Below are 16,326 nucleotides of genomic sequence, written 5' to 3'. Positions count from 1 at the left end.
AGGCTGCTTATTCACTGCACAAATGACTCAGTGTTTGATGAATGCTGCAACAAACTCAACATTTTAACTATGTAAGTTCATTAAAATTGATTGTTTGTCTCTCTCTCTCTCTCTCTCTCTCACACACTCACTCTCTCTCAATTTTCTATTTAAAAGTAATTGATTGGCATGATTGTGTTTACATACAAACACAATCATCCCTATAAAGTACTTCATGCCAATAAAGTACTTTTTAATCTCTCTCTCTCTCTCTCTCTCGCTGCAACAAACTCAACATTTTAACTATGTAAGTTCATTAAAATGGATTGTTTGGTTCTCTCTCTCTCTCTCACACTCACTCACTCTCTCTATCTCTCTCTCTCTCTCTCTCTCTCTCTCGCTCTCTCATATTAAACATGCTTTACTGGCATGACAAACATGACAGTGTGTTGCCAAAGCATTTGCAATATTTACAATGAATCTTCAACAGATTAGAAAACATTATAAAATGACTAATAAAAGATAAATGTACATATAATGTAGAATTGCCTCTGGACCATCTGAATAAGGGAGCTTTTTCAATATTAATTTCATGGTTTTTAAGGGCTTTAAAATGATAAGAGTTGGGGTCACCCATTTTTTGATTTTTCAAAAAATGTATGGCTCAATTTTCAATGTGAATCAATAGAGGGTATTGGGCTAAGTCCGCCCTGCATGCATTGTTTGGTGCGATCCTCTGGACTCTGAGGATACCCTTTAGATGAAAAGCTTGTCTATAATGCAAGAAAATGTCACTAAATCAGCATCTGAAGCCCAAAATTCATTACATCAAGACTCGACTACTGCAATAGTCTCCTATATGGTCTCCCATCCTCTGATATAAAAAAACTGCAATACGTTCAAAACTCTGCTGCCCGCCTCCTCACCCACACCCGCTCCAGAGACCACATCACCCCTGTCCTTCAACAGCTTCACTGGCTCCCTGTACAACAGCGCATCCATTACAAAGTTCTGCTCATCACTTACAAAGCCCTCAATAACTTGGCACCTCCATATCTCACAGACCTCTTACAGCATCACCGCTCCTACCGACGCCTCCGCTCTGCCGACTTAGGCCTGCTCAAACCCATCACCAAATCAATACACCGAACTTTGGGGGACCGAGCATTGGCCATCGCTGCCCCCACCCTTTGGAACTCACTCCCCATCCACATCAGAAACTCGGACTCACTAACCACCTACAAAAAACTGCTCAAAACCCATCTGTTTCACCTTGCCTACAATCTATAATACCACTCTCACCATTGATTGTTTCATTTGTAAAGTGTCTTTGAGTTCCTTGGAAAGCACTATATAAGACTTATGTATTATTATTATTATTATTATAAAATTTAGCTTGAGTGACAGCAAAGGAAAATTTAATCCAGACATGCCTCCCATCCAAATACGCGCAGCTGTGTTTTGTGCGAGTGTTGCACAGTGACGCGCAATCTGAAACATGAACGTGCGTGCAAGTGTTGAAGTCATCCCAGTCCCATCATTTGTGCTCTAGTGATAGAAAAATCGCAGATCACACCCGCTACTCATTCTGGATTCTCTCAATATCATGTGGGTTTTTAAAATACACATCAAAACCCTTTCTAAAATTCAGTTCTAATGATGTTTGATATCAGGAAACAAACCAGCCAGTTCATTCATGGCCAAGCTGAGGTTTCCAGTTTCACTTATTTTAAACCTGAGATGTGTAGTTTGTGGCATGTTCTATTTTGGTCATTCCAAGCATGAAATTGGGTCTCTTTCCCTGACATCTGGGTCTTTTATGGAATGTTAGTATTTCAGTTTTGTTAGGGTTAATAGTCAGGGCCTAGGTCTGACAGAACTTGTGCAATATGTCTTGGTTCTGCTGGAGACCCTCTTCTGTTGGAGACAGCAGGAGCAGATCATGCTGCTGATTGTTCTAGTAGTTTCGCCAATTCATTCATGTATATATTAAAGATGGTCGGTGATAGAGGACAGCCCTGTCTCACACCCCACCCTTGAGTGAAGAAATCTGTTTGTTTATTTACAATTTTCCCGATTCCCATTTCTATAAGTTTAGACAGTAGACCTTCATGCCAAATTGAATCAAAGGCCTTCTGGAAATCTACAAAGCAAGCAAACTTTTTGTTTTTGTTGTTGTTGGTGTATTTGTCAATCAGGGTATGTAGGGTGAAGATATGGTCTGATGTTCTATAATTTGGTAAGAATCCAATCTGACTTTTGCTTAAGACATCGTGCTCTGTAAGGAAGTATAAGAGTCTTGTGTTGATACTGCAAAACAGCTTCCCCAGATTACTGCTTACACAGAAGTCTCTGCAATCGTTTGGGTCAGATTTGTCTCCAGTCTTGAACATGAGCATAATGAATCCTTTATTCCAGTTGTCATGGAAATGACCAACTCTATGAACAAAGTTGAAGAGTTTTAAAATGGCCAATCTAAATTTGTGGTTTGTATTTTTGAGCATTTTGTTTAGAAAGCCATCTGGTCAACTTGCCTTTTTGGCTGGCAGGGCCTGTATTTTATCAATTAATTATTTTTCTGTGACTGGGTAGTCTAATGGGTTTTGGTACTTTCCAATTGTGTATTCTATATGGTTTAGTTTTTATATATGGGTTTGTTCTGTATTCATGTTTATTAAGTTGTTCAAAGTGTTTCTTCTAGGTATCTCCATGTTGTATGGTTATTTCTTCAAGACACTTTTTATTCAGGAGATGTCCCAGAAGCTGTTTGAATGTATAGGTTCTTCAATTGTTTTGAGCTGATTTTGGATGCACTGTTCTCTCTTCTTTCTGAGAATGTTTCATTCTTTTGTTTTTATTCTGCATTTTCATGGTGGGTTTAAGATTAGATATTGTTGCCAAATAATCAAAAATGTAATTTATATTTTCTACAGCCAGATTCACGCCATCTCCATTGTGAGGATAAATGGTTTCTATAAGGTTATCTCTGAGTGAACACAATTTGGGGTGGCCAATTGCTGTAAGGTATTTATCAGTGCTGCTTTGGACCCATCTGTAATGCTGTGTAATGTTATACTGCTTACCAGGTCGTGGATGCATGCTAGTATTTTTGTCCTTTGTAGATACACAGTAATTTGGCTCCAATAGGTGTGTTAGGAGTTTGACCGTGAATGCTTTGAAAGAGAATAGATCTAAATCTGTGATCATATAATCAACTGTTGAGCAACCATGATATGAAATGTAGGTGTATCTTTCAAGAGAATACTCTCTAATTCTGTCATTGACGAGGTACAGACTGAGGCTTTGGCAAAGCTGAATTTAGAAGCTACACAGATGTATTTATTTGGGGATCAGAGTTAATCCTTGGAAAATGTACGCCATTTTGTGGAAAGCTCTGTCAGAATATATAGTTATTCCCACTGTCTATGGTGTAGTCGGGTAGGGACCCCATTCTTGCATTTAGATCCCAACACACCAGCACACTTCCCTGGGCCTGGAAGTGGTTGATTTGATTGTGAAGAGTCTCAGATATGTCTTCTTTAAAGCACATAAGAATAGATCTTTTGTTGTTTGACCAAGCTGTTTATTGATTTTGAGCCAAATATTGGATTCTTCTTTTTTGACTAGTTGGATATATTTATCAATTTCTAGTTTGTGCCAAATGATTGTGCCACCTGAATCTCTCCCACATGTAATTTGTTCATGTTTTCGGGATGATAACGATATTTCACTGGGGGACAAAGAGTGACCTCATCAGTTCTGCACCATGTTTCCTGCAATATTATTATGTCTATATTCTATACACTTTTCTAAAAATCCAGGGTTTTGGTTTTACATCCAAAACTGGATGAGTTAATGCCCTGGATGTTCCACAATGTGATTGTCAGTGGTTTCATGTGGTCAACAAACAATCTTAACAGTCCTCTAGAATAGAACCAACCCAACTTGAACCATATATATATATATATATATATATATATACACATGTACACATAAACATACATGTAGGCTACTTTTTACATTTGCTACTTTTTTATTAATATTAATAATTATTTTTTATTGTTATTATTGTTATTGATTGTGTGTATTAGAGTTTAATTGTTCAGTCTTCTACTCATGACTGGTCCATCAGCCATATTTGCATATTTGGTTGAGCAGGTCCTTGATCTATCTGTGGTTGGTGTGATTTGAAACTTTTAGGGTATCTCTGTCCTGCTGTAGCTCTTTTATTTCTCCTCTCAGCTCCTCAACACTGGCTTTAAATTTCTTGTAAGGTGATGGAGTTTGTTCTCCAGGTGTTGCACACGTTCACTGAATGTTGCCTGCAAGAGCACCAGTTCTCTGAGCTCCACCAGTTCTACCTCCTGTAGAGATAGACTGCTTCATATCTGAGTGACAGACTGCTCCTGCTGTGTGTAACAGTCCAGGATTGGCTGTACCACCTCTAGCTCTTCCAATGTGCTCCTAGCTTCAATATGGCTGTCTGTACTCTGAATTTGCTTCTCATTTCTGTCAGAACTTTGAGGCTGTTAAAGTTGCTTGAACAGAACTGAGACATGCTTCACTCTCCTGAAATATTGTAGATCCATTGTGATATATGTTTACAGTCAGAAATGCTTTGTTGGTGTCTCTTTCTTCATGAGTTTGAATTTGTCTCCCATTACAGTTGACGTGTTTTTATTTATTTTTTGCAGATAACTGTGTGCCAAGCAGTACAGTCTTCTGTGTAGAAGACTGTTTTACATTTTTAAGAGCTCAAGAGGAGGTCCTTGACATCTCTCTCTCTCTCTCTCTCTCTCTCTCTCTCTCGCTCTGTCTCTCTCTCTCTCTCTCTCTCTCTCTCTCTCTCTCTCTCTCTCTCTCTCTCAGAGCAATGGCTGTGTAATTGTAATATGAGTCAGTATAAAAGCTCAATTAAAAGATCTTCAAGTCTATCACTCATAGAGCACATTATCTATGGCCAATTAAACCTGCACTGTCTGAATCTAATTCCCACACACTTATTAAATATAGCAGCTCCTTCAGTCTTTCTTTTTCTTCACCTCTTGAATTAACTCGAAAGCCTCCTCTTTGGAGAATTATGACTAGCAAGGGTCCCGTGGACAATTTTCTATTTGGCCCTCCCCCGGTCCAATTATCTTTTAAAATTGAGATCTCTACCTGTTCTGTTATTTACAGTCAGATGAATTCCACTGTGGCAAAGAAACCACTTAACCGGAACATGTTTGCTGAACAGCCATTGTTCTTAAAGAGACAGTACCATTTTAAGGTTTGTTTGTTTGTTTCATCATGTCAACTCAATGTAAATTCTACAAATTATGCAAAAAATAAATAAAATGCATATATTTACAGGGGCCATTATAAATGATGAATTTAACAAATATATATATATATTATTCACCTTAAAACTGCTTCTGAATACGACACCATTTAACTTGCTTTTGGCACCCTCAGCTGGATATTTCACTGAAAACCTGCAGCCAAATGTGATATACAGCACATGTTGTTCACATAAATAGAGAAAAATGTTATGTTCACATAAATTTCATGAGACCTGTCTGCATATTTTAGCATATATAAACATTTGTTTGAATGTTGATGGTGTGCGAGACCTTGCAGCCCAGGGCTCCCCTGGCCCCTGGGCACTGTCCCCATCATCCCGGTCCATAATTCACCTCTGCCTTATTCATTTTTAAATGTGTGTGTGTGACTGTACAATCCTTAAGGAGACTTCTCATTATAAGTGAAGTGTGGAACTGCTGTTCTCTTATAAAGTTGCCTGATATGCTGTTGTCTCCTCCCTGCTGCAGCCCAGTAGCTGTATCAGTCGCTATGACGATTACAACTTCACTCCAAAACATTGCAGCTATTTCAGCCGAACTCAGAGAAACTTACAAATAAAATACACACATTCAGCCTGACTGATAATCAGATTACAGCTTTAAAGACTTTCTCTTCCTCTTTGACTCATTAAAAGATCTTGATTTAATAGTGCCAGAGGTTTATCTTCTTCTCTACTCATTTGCATATGAATTCAGAGTTTTGTAAAATTCACTGATCACAATCCTGATCCCGTCATTAACCTCTGACCTTCCCTTGAATGTGCAGATCTGCTGGCTGTGCCGAAGCATCCATATGCAGCCATGGAGAACTGGGGTCTGAGTGTATTTGTGGAGCAGAAGATATTGTTGGATCCTGATATTTCCTCCTCCTCCTATCAGATGGAACTCACCATGGTGGTGGTGCACGAGATCTGTCACCAGGTAAAATGACCATTTACTTCACATTGTTTGATGCTCACAGCTTTAACTTCACCTTTCTGTTATTTCAGACTTCTGATTTATTGCATTAGTATTTTAATGGGATCTGTAGATAATAAATCATAATGGTCTAGTTTAGTCCATCATGTTTGTAGATCAGTCAGGGTCACTTGTCTAACATCTGCTGTTGTTCGCTTCAAGATCTTTGATATGAAAATCCCAAGTTCTGCACCTCGATTTAAGATCCACTAGTTCAATCAGCTCTTTCTGTTTGAGAGTCTCATACATGCCTGTTCCTGCAGTGATTTACATTTCATTCAGAAGATCTCTCTGTAAAACAGTATGTGGTTTGAACATCACGCACATTAAACGCTCTCCTGTGTTGACTCAGTGTTTCCTGTCAATGCTGTTTATGAGGGTTGATGTCTGACACTCATATGAAATGAATCACCTCTCAATTCTGTCTGATTGCTGTTTTATCATCTATTTATGGTGACCCAGAGGTGCACAACATGACAAAATTTACAATGCAAATAAAAGATCATAACACAAAGAAATCATGCTGCAACACAAATAATTCAGCATCAGTACAAATATATTACGCCATAACACAATCAGTAGTTCGCAAGTTTGCATGTAATCCTGCCATGAGTACAGTGTAAACGTGTTTGGTTCGCTGTCCCTGGAGGAAGGCTCAAGGCTCGAGACTTGACCCGAGCTTGAATAGCCCACAGACATGTTGAGTTATTAGTTAATAGATGGAGTTGGTGTGGTGGAGGGATGCTGGAGGAATCGTCGCAGCATGGATGTAAGCATCTGTTTATATACAGTACATTGTGATTGGTCAGATTAAATGAACATGCTCCTCCAGAACTTTGTTAGAAAACTCCATATAAATGAACCCACAGCACAAATACATTAAGCCACAAAACAAATAAATTACCCACAACACAAATACATTAAGCTACAACACAAATACATTAAGCCACAACACAAATACATTAAGCTACAACACAAATACATTAAGCCACAACACAAATAAATTAACCCACAACACAACAAAATTAAGCCACAACACAAATACATTAAGCCACAACACAAATAAATTAACCCACAACACAACAAAATTAAGCCACAACACAAATACATTAAGCTACAACACAAATACATTAAGCCACAACACAAATACATTAAGCTACAACACAAATACATTAAGCAACACACAAATAAATTAACCCACAACACAACAAAATTAAGCCACAACACAAATACATTAAGCCACAACACAAATACATTAAGCCACAACACAAATAAATTAACCCACAACACAACAAAATTAAGCCACAATACAAATACATTAAGCCACAACACAAATAAATTAAGCCACAACACAACAAAATTAAGCCACAGTACAAATACATTTAAACACAAAAAAATAAATTAAGCCACAACACAAATTAAGCCACAACATAAATAAATTAACCCACAAAACAAAGAAATTAACCCACAACACAATAAATTCACACCACAAATAAATAAAGCCACAGCACAAAAAAATTAAGCCACAAAACATATACATTTATCAACAACACAAATAAATTAAGCCATCATACAAGTAAACTAAGCCATAACACAAATAAATGAACCCACAACACAAATAAATTAACCCATAATAAAAAATATATTAAACTACAACACAAAGAAAAAAAGGCACACAACAGAAATGCTCCTGGCCACTAGGGGGAAGTATTGACCCGGTGAATATGTTTATATCTTAAAACTGAATTTGCAGTATTATGCTTACATGCATTGGCTGATCTATGTTAGCCAATGTTGTAACAAACTTCTAGATATTATCACAAATTATGCATTGGACATATGTTTAGACATTTAAAAAAATATTAAATAATTGTCAAATTGCAGTATTTTGTTTAAACCACTTTATGGAAGTGTGAGATTTTGCAATGATGCTCGAACATACTCTCAAAAACTGACCATGCTGCCACAGTCAAATCTGATTGTGTTACAAAGAAAAGACTTGTGAGGGCCAAATGTTCTAATCAGTAAAAAAAAATGTTTTAATAAAATTGTTCCGATGATGTTGATCTTAAAATCTAGTGATGTGCACATGTTGGTGTGATGGTTAGGTATAGGTTTAGGGGTATAGGTCACTAGAGGTCTTCCCTCATATCTGTGTCTTTCTTGAGTTTAATGACATGCATTGTTTCAGACTATTAGACAAAGATCAAAGTAGTCAGGAATAAAATTGGTTTTATTGATATTATCTTCAGAAAAGGAAATTAACACCACAAACAAATTATCTTCAGAAATTGTAAAGGAAACAGTGCTGAAATTATTCTCTGCACACGAACCATTTTCAGCAGCTTTTGTTTGCAGCTCTTGTGTTGCTGAGAATCGTGGATTTCTGTAGCTTTTGTACTGGTGGTGTATTTATGAGCTTATTTGAGATGTTCTGCACTCAACAGTATTGTTCTGGATTCATCATCTGAATAGTCTTCCTCGTGTGTTGCTGAATTGCGGCTCTGCATTGCATTATAAAAAATAATAAGAAACTCAATCAGTGGATGAAATAGTGTGTGCAGCCCACCGCCGCAGATATTTTCCTTTTCAATTTGTTTGTTTTTGTCTCATTCTCATTTCTCCAGCAGATAACACAGCTCTGTCTGAACTCAGATTTATACAGTGGTAATGTGCACTTTTGATATTTTTAGTGCTGAAATTCATGAGGATATCTCAGATCATGCTATGCTCAGCAAATAAAAGCTCTGTTTTATGATCAAGAATAATTGAAAGAAGGAACAGTGGCTGTTTGGAATAAATATATTGACCGGTGACTGTAAAGCCAGACAAATGAAGTATGGCACCACAGTCCTGCAGTGCACTGCATCCTCACTGAATTCAAATTGTCACCCAGTACTCATTTACTATGTTTACAACACACTTGCTATAGACTGTTTCACACTTTTACTTTGCATGTTTGTGCCTCATGCCCATAGTTTTCTATAGAGTTTAATAGCACACTGATAATTGGTGCAGCTGTCAAGCTCAGGACATCAGAGTGATAAGCTTAGCTCATTCATTAAGAATGCATAAAAGGTGTCAGAGTGGGTGGGGCTTGTGTTCATCTGACATACTGTCTGGCTCGGTCATTAAGAAGCTATAGAAGCGTCAGACTGGGCAGGGCTTGTGCTCATCTGACATACTGATTGGCTCATTTACTGCTAATGCTATAGAAGTGTCAGACTGGGCAGGGCTTGTGTTCATCTGACATATTGATTGGCGCATTCACTGATAATGCATTAGAAGCATCAGACTGGGTGGGGCTTATGTTCGGCTCACATATTGATTGGCTCATTTACTGCTAATGCTATAGAAGTGTCAGACTGGGTGGGGCTTGTGCTCATCTGACATACCGATTGGCTCATTAAGCATCAGACAGGACGGGGCTTGTGTTCATCTGACATTTTGATTGGCGCAATCACTGATAATGCATTAGAAGCATCAGACTGGGCGGGGCTTGTGTTCAGCTGACATATTGATTGGCTCATTTACCGATAATGCTATTGTAACGGTGGAAAGAGTACTGAAAAATCATAATCAAGTAGAAGTACTGTTACTTCCCAAAAATGTAGTGTGAGTAGAGTAAAAGTAGCTGTCCTAAAAAACTACTCAAGTAAGAGTAAAAGAGTAGCTCATTTAAAAGTACTCATGAGTGGTGAGTATTTAGTGCCAATTTGCAAAACCTATGCCCCATTATAATGAACACTGTATGCCAACTTTTAAAATGCATCACTTATCTATGATAAACACTACATGAATCTGATTCCAAAAAAATAAAAGGCAGACATGATAACAGAAATTAAAAGATTAAAAAGTTCATTTCAATACACTGATCACCATTTTAAATCATAATGTATGAAACAATTACATTCAAATCATTGTAAGTGTAGGGTCTAAATCATTTCATTAATGCCGACAGAGCCTTATTGTTGTGCATAAAACATGTTCAAACAATGCAAGGAATGCAAAAAAAAGTGAAATAAGCAGGATCACTTGGCAAGTCATGTCCTGCACAATAGAGGAGGTAGAGCAGGCTTTGGTACAGGGGCTACATCACGCTTAACTCTTTCCCCGCCAAACACGGAATTTTCCATGTTTTATGAAAAAACGCTTCCCCGCCAAACACGGAATTTTCCGGGTTTCCGTGTTTTAGGTGTTATACGGTAAGGAAGACCCCTGCGCATGTTTTGAAAGAGTACGCATCTCTTTGATCAAAGAAACAGACTGCAAACGTCTCAAACATGAAGAAGTGGAGTATGAGAAGCTCAAAATATCAGACATAAACATTCCTTTTTCTCAGCTTTTTGTCTGAAATGTTGTTTTTTGACAAAACCTACCTCTGTTCAAGTCGCAATAAAAAAAGAACAAATGAAGATAAAATAAAATCGTTTTTTTTGCCTAAAAGCAGAGGCTCAGATCTTTATTGTGATATATGAGCATCTTCATATATTCATGGAAGGTAATATTCTGCGGGCCATTAAAATTTAGCGAAAATCGTCAAAAACCCTGGCGGTGGCTGGCAACTTTTTTTTTTAAAACGCTGGCGGGGAAAGAGTTAAAAAGGAAAAATTCACCCAAATATGAAAATTCTCTCATCATTTACTCACACTCATGCCATACTGGATGTGTATGACTTTCTTTCTTGTGCAGAACACAAATTAAGATTTTTAGAAGAATATCTCAGCTCTTTTGGTCCATAAAATACAAGTGAATGGATGCCAAAATTTTGATGCTCCAAAAGCACATAAAAGCAGCACAAAAGTAATCCATACAACTCCAGTGGTTTAATTCATGTCTGCAGAAATTATATTTACAGGTGTGGGTGAGAAACAGATAAATATTTAAGTACATTTTTGCAAGAAATTATTCTCCCTACCCAGTAGATGGTGATATGTATGACAAATGTGAATCTCCAATAACAAAAGAAGAAGAAAGTGAAAGTTAAAGTGGAGATTGACTGAACAGGGAGGAGAATTAATAGTACAAATTGTATATTGATCTGTTTCTCACCACATCTATCATATCTCTTCTGAAGACATGGATTAAACCACTGGAGTCACATGGATTAGACTGATGACTTTTATGCTGATTTATGGGATTTTTGGAGCATCAACATTTTAGTCCTCATTCACTTGCATTGTATGGACTAAGAGAGCTGAAATATTCTTCTAAAAATCATAACTTGTGTTCTGTTGAAGAAAGTCATAAACATTCAGGATGGCATAAGGATGAGTAAATGATAAGAATTTATTTTGTGTGGTTTTTTTCCCATTGTTTTGAACATGTTTTATGCACAACAAAAACTCTCTTTGTCGGCATTAAGGAAAATTGAGACCCTTCACATAAACTGATTTTAATGTAATTGTGTCATACTTTATGAATTGAAAATAACTTTTTCATCTTTTAATTTCTGTAATCATGTCGCCCTTTTATTTATTTATTTTAAATCAGATTCATGTAGTGTTTACAGTATCATAGATATGTTATGTATTTTAAAAGTTGTCAGTCACAAACAACAATAAAATACCTATATTTTTTATTCTTTCTGGCAAACATCCGTGGGAGGCTCTGGAGGCAGAGCCGAGGGAGGAGGCACCGTAGGAGGCTCTAGAGGCGGAGACCTGGGAGGCACTGGAGTCGGAGCCGAGGGAGGTGGCGCCGTAGGAGGCTCTAGAGGCGGAGGCCTGGAAGGTTCTGGAGGTGGAGCCGAGGGAGGTGGCGCCGTAGGAGGCTCTAGAGGTGGAGACCTGGAAGGCTCTGGAGGTAGAGCCGATGGAGGTGGCGCCGTAGGATGCTCTAGAGGCGGAGCCCTAGAAAGCTCTGGAGGCGGAGCCGAGGGAGGTGGCGCCGTAGGAGGCTCTAGAGGCGGAGGCCTGGAAGGTTCTGGGGGTGGAGCCGAGGGAGGTGGCGCCGTAGGAGGCTCTAGAGGCGGAGGCCTGGAAGGTTCTGGGGGTGGAGCCGAGGGAGGTGGCGCCGTAGGAGGCTCTAGAGGCGGAGACCTGGAAGGCTCTGGAGGTGGAGCCGATGGAGGTGGTGCCGTAGGATGCTCTAGAGGCGGAGCCCTGGAAGGCTCTGGAGGCGGAGCCATTGGAGGCTCGGGAGGCGGAGCTCTGGGAGGCTCGGGAGGCGGAGCCCTTGGAGGCTCGGGAGGCGGAGCCCTGGGAGGCTCGGGAGGCGCTGGCTCTTGGACGGTCGAGGCTACTGGCGCTGGCTCAGGGACAGTCGAGGCTACTAGCGCTGGCTCACTGACATCTGAGGCTACAGGCGCTGGCTCACTGACGTCTGAGGCTACAGGTGCTGGCTCACTGACGTCTGAGGCTACAGGCGCTGGCTCACTGATGTCAGAGGCTTCAGGTGCTGGCTCAGGGACGGTCGAGGCTGCAGGCGCTGGCTCAGGGATGGTAGGGGCTTGCCGACCGTGGCGGGTGCTGACTGGGGAGCGGAAGCCTTCCTTCTCCTCCTCCTCCGGGCGGACGAAGCTGGCAGCACTGGCTCTTTGACCAAGGCAGGCATGAAGGGACGAACCATGGGCGAATGGAGAGTTACCACTGTGGGAGGAGCTACGGGGTCCTCCTTGATGACGCCCACAGTGAACGATGAACCGCAGGCCAGCAGAGTCTCCTCAATGAAATCGCGGAGCGTCCAGCTCGTCGCCGGTGGCAACCGCTCCTTGAGCGCACCGTTCAGGTTAGCCCGGAAGAACACCACCAGGGAGGAGTCAGGGAAGTCGGTGGCACTCGCAATCGCGAGAAAATCGTGGATGTGCTCTTCAACCGGACGGTTTCCCTGCATCAGGCTGAGCAGCTGACAGTTCGCTTGTAGAACCGCTAGATCCATTGGGTTGTTCATTCTGTTATGATTGCGGGAAGCAGGATGAGGCAGACAAGGGAGTTTGGATCTACGTGCGGTTTATTGAACAACGGTGGAAATAAACAGACATGAACAAATGAAACAACCACGAGGGCAAACTGAAACTGAAACTGAAACGTGAAAACAACGAAGGAACACGGACTGGATTAACATGGCTGGAAAGAACATGGGAAGACAGGTAAACGAGCAGACATCTGAACATGGGACATCAAAACAGTGGGAACAACGAACGACAGGGTAATGGAGGAACAAACAGGGCTTAAATACACAGACACATGATTGTACAAATGACAAACAGGTGCGAACAATGACATAGTGATGAAGACCGGGAAACGTGGTGACAGTGACACGAAAAACACGGGGCAGACAACCAGGGATCGTAACACCATGAAAGGAAATGTAAATGATGGTGTGTGTGCTACATTTTTAAATTGCAGCATAGAGTTTTTATTTTAAAGGGGCATAGCTTTCACAACTCAGTACTCAATACTCACTACTCATGAGTACTTTTAAATGAGCTACTCTTTTACTCTTACTTGAGTAGATTTTAGGACAGGTACTTTTACTTGTGTATTATTTTTCAGTACTCTTTCCACCCCTGGCTGCCTCCCACGCTGAAGATGCCGGTTTGTGTCCAGTACGGAGTGTGTAGAACAGGAGCGTCACGCTATAGAAACGTCAGACTGAGCGGGGCTTGTGTTCATCTGACATACTGATTGGCTCATTAACTGATAATGCATTAGAAGCATCAGACTGAGCAGGGCTTGTTTTATCTGACATCCTGATTGGCTCATTTACCGATAACGCTATAGAAGCGCCAGACTGGGTGGGGCTTGTGTTAATCTGACATACTGATTGGCTCATTAACTGATAATGCATTAGAAGCATCAGACTGAGCGGGGCTTGTGTTCATCTGACATCCTGATTGGCTCATTAACTGATAACGCTATAGAAGCGTCAGACTGGGCAGGGCTTGTGTTCGTCTGATATATTGTTTGGCTTATTCATTGAGAACACATTAGCTCAGCCTCATCCAGCTCTTATTCTGTCATATATAAAAAGCTCTGTCTGCACACTAATAACTGGTGTCTGATAAATCACATTTGTAGCAAGTAACTTGTTCCAGCTACTGCAGTAAATTGATTAGAGGATGACAGGTTGTTTGCTGCTCTACACTGTTATTGTACAGATTAATACAGTCTCTCTCTCAATTTTCAATTTCAATTTAAAAGTACTTTATTGGCATGATTGTGTTTACATACAATATTGCCAAAGCATTAATGCACAAAAGAGATAATGACAAGACAAATAATAATGATATGATAGAATTAAAATAAGGTGCCAGGTAATGAATCAAATAAAATCTACAACTATAATAACAATATACACTATACAATATAAAATAAAATATGCATTTAACAGGACATTATGAACATAAGAGAATAAAAGTAATGTGAATGAAGTACATTAAGGCAGTAATTGGTTTCTGAGGGTGTGCAGCTCAAAAATGAACTCTCTCTCTCTCTCTCTCTCTCTCTCTCTCCACACTTGATAATTTGAATATCATTTTACAGCAGATTGTTGATACATTTGCCCCCCGCCAGTGATGTGGCTAATATGTCACATTCAATCAATCAGTCTTAATTTCTTGCCTATTTTCAGGCTCTCAGAATAAAATGATTGGGCGGCACATGCACAGTCCTCCGTAAGCAGTTATTCAATCAATTACACTATGAGTCTATTAGAGGCTGATATTGATGTTGAGCTTTCTTATTTTATCACAGCTCTTCTTAAGGAGAGATGACACTCTGAATCCTCTGAATGTGAATCAGTTTGATAGTGAAGCTCAGTGCCGTGGGAAGATTATTTTTGTTGGGGGAGCTATAGTGGGAGGTGCATTTTTGCACATACGTGTAAAAAAAACAAAACTGTAAATTAAATTTTTTAAATAATAAATCAATTAATTAAAGATGATTAATAAATTATAATTATCTATGGCTAAAATTATTAGTTTAAATTAGTTTTCATGACATTTTACAGTGCATGGGCATCTCTTATCATCAATTCGCACAGGATTAAGGTGTGTATACTGCTTTTATACTGCTGTTTCACATTATTGATCTATTGAGGAAATGTACAATATTTAGCTGTGCTGATTAATTTGGGAGAAAATCTTAAACTTGTGCATATGATTATTAGAAGAAATGAATTGGAATATTTGACAGATTACAACTGATTGTAATGCTCTATTACTCTCTTGAATGAAAAAAAATGAACAATACATTCAAGTTCTGTAATTTTATTTGTAGCCAATGTCTGGAAATATATCCCAAAATGTGGGACTACTTTTTTCCTATCAAAAGAAAATATGACTTTTCTTTCTCTTTAAATAGTTAATGCTGACTGTTGCGTATGTGTGCTGATGCATGTTTTTCTTATTTGAGGATGTGAAGCACATCTTTTTATTTTCTGGTGTCTTTGACCAATGACTTTAGACAAAGAGAACTTCAGAAACAACAATAGTTAATGTGCTCACAGATAGCACAGATTCACTGGCTTTTCACCAGCATGTCAATTCAGAGTGGATAACCTTTACCTGGGTTTTTTTTTAGGGCATTTTATAGAAGATAAAAACACTGTAATCTTTATTGGCGCACGGATTCCAGTAAAAGTTCCAGAAAAAAATACTGATATGCTCGTTATGGAAGGGATTAAAACCAATGAGAACTCTGGAAATCAACCATTTCGACACCAGGGTGTGCTGCAGCACCTTAAGCACCCCTACTTCCCACAGCCTTGGTGAAGCTTCAGTTCTGATCCATCACATACATCTAAAACACTTTTAATTTAAGACAGTTACGCATTAAAAAATATGAGGATAAATGGCTGAGCTTGTGTCAGTCTGTCTAAATGTCTCATTACTGTTGGCTGCTGTTGTATTCTTCTCTCATTTATATCAACACTCATTTATTAAAGACAGCATCTGTACACATGAAATTTGGGATTTCATATTGTCACTCTGAATACTGACAGATAAATCACAGTTTTTTCACTGTAAAATGGCTTTTAAATTATTTTATTATGGTTTCTGGCAGCTTCCAATTCCAGTTCACTTAATTGAGATTTACAAATGTTC

The 16,326-nt window shown here is 39.2% G+C and overlaps 1 protein-coding gene across 1 annotated transcript in view; it reads left to right on the top strand.

Moving 5' to 3' along the window:
- LOC127639169 (thyrotropin-releasing hormone-degrading ectoenzyme-like) overlaps positions 1–16,326 on the top strand; it is a 156,628-nt gene that overhangs the window by 60,009 nt on the left and 80,293 nt on the right. The window contains exon 5 of the mRNA XM_052121047.1: positions 6,088–6,242. Coding sequence (XP_051977007.1) covers positions 6,088–6,242 — 155 coding nt within the window. The remainder of the gene's footprint in view (positions 1–6,087; positions 6,243–16,326) is intronic.

This window comes from Xyrauchen texanus, chromosome 47 (assembly GCF_025860055.1).
Source record: "Xyrauchen texanus isolate HMW12.3.18 chromosome 47, RBS_HiC_50CHRs, whole genome shotgun sequence".
In the NCBI taxonomy this organism is placed as follows: Eukaryota; Metazoa; Chordata; class Actinopteri; order Cypriniformes; family Catostomidae; genus Xyrauchen; species Xyrauchen texanus.
This window is presented reverse-complemented; position numbering and strand designations above follow the sequence as displayed.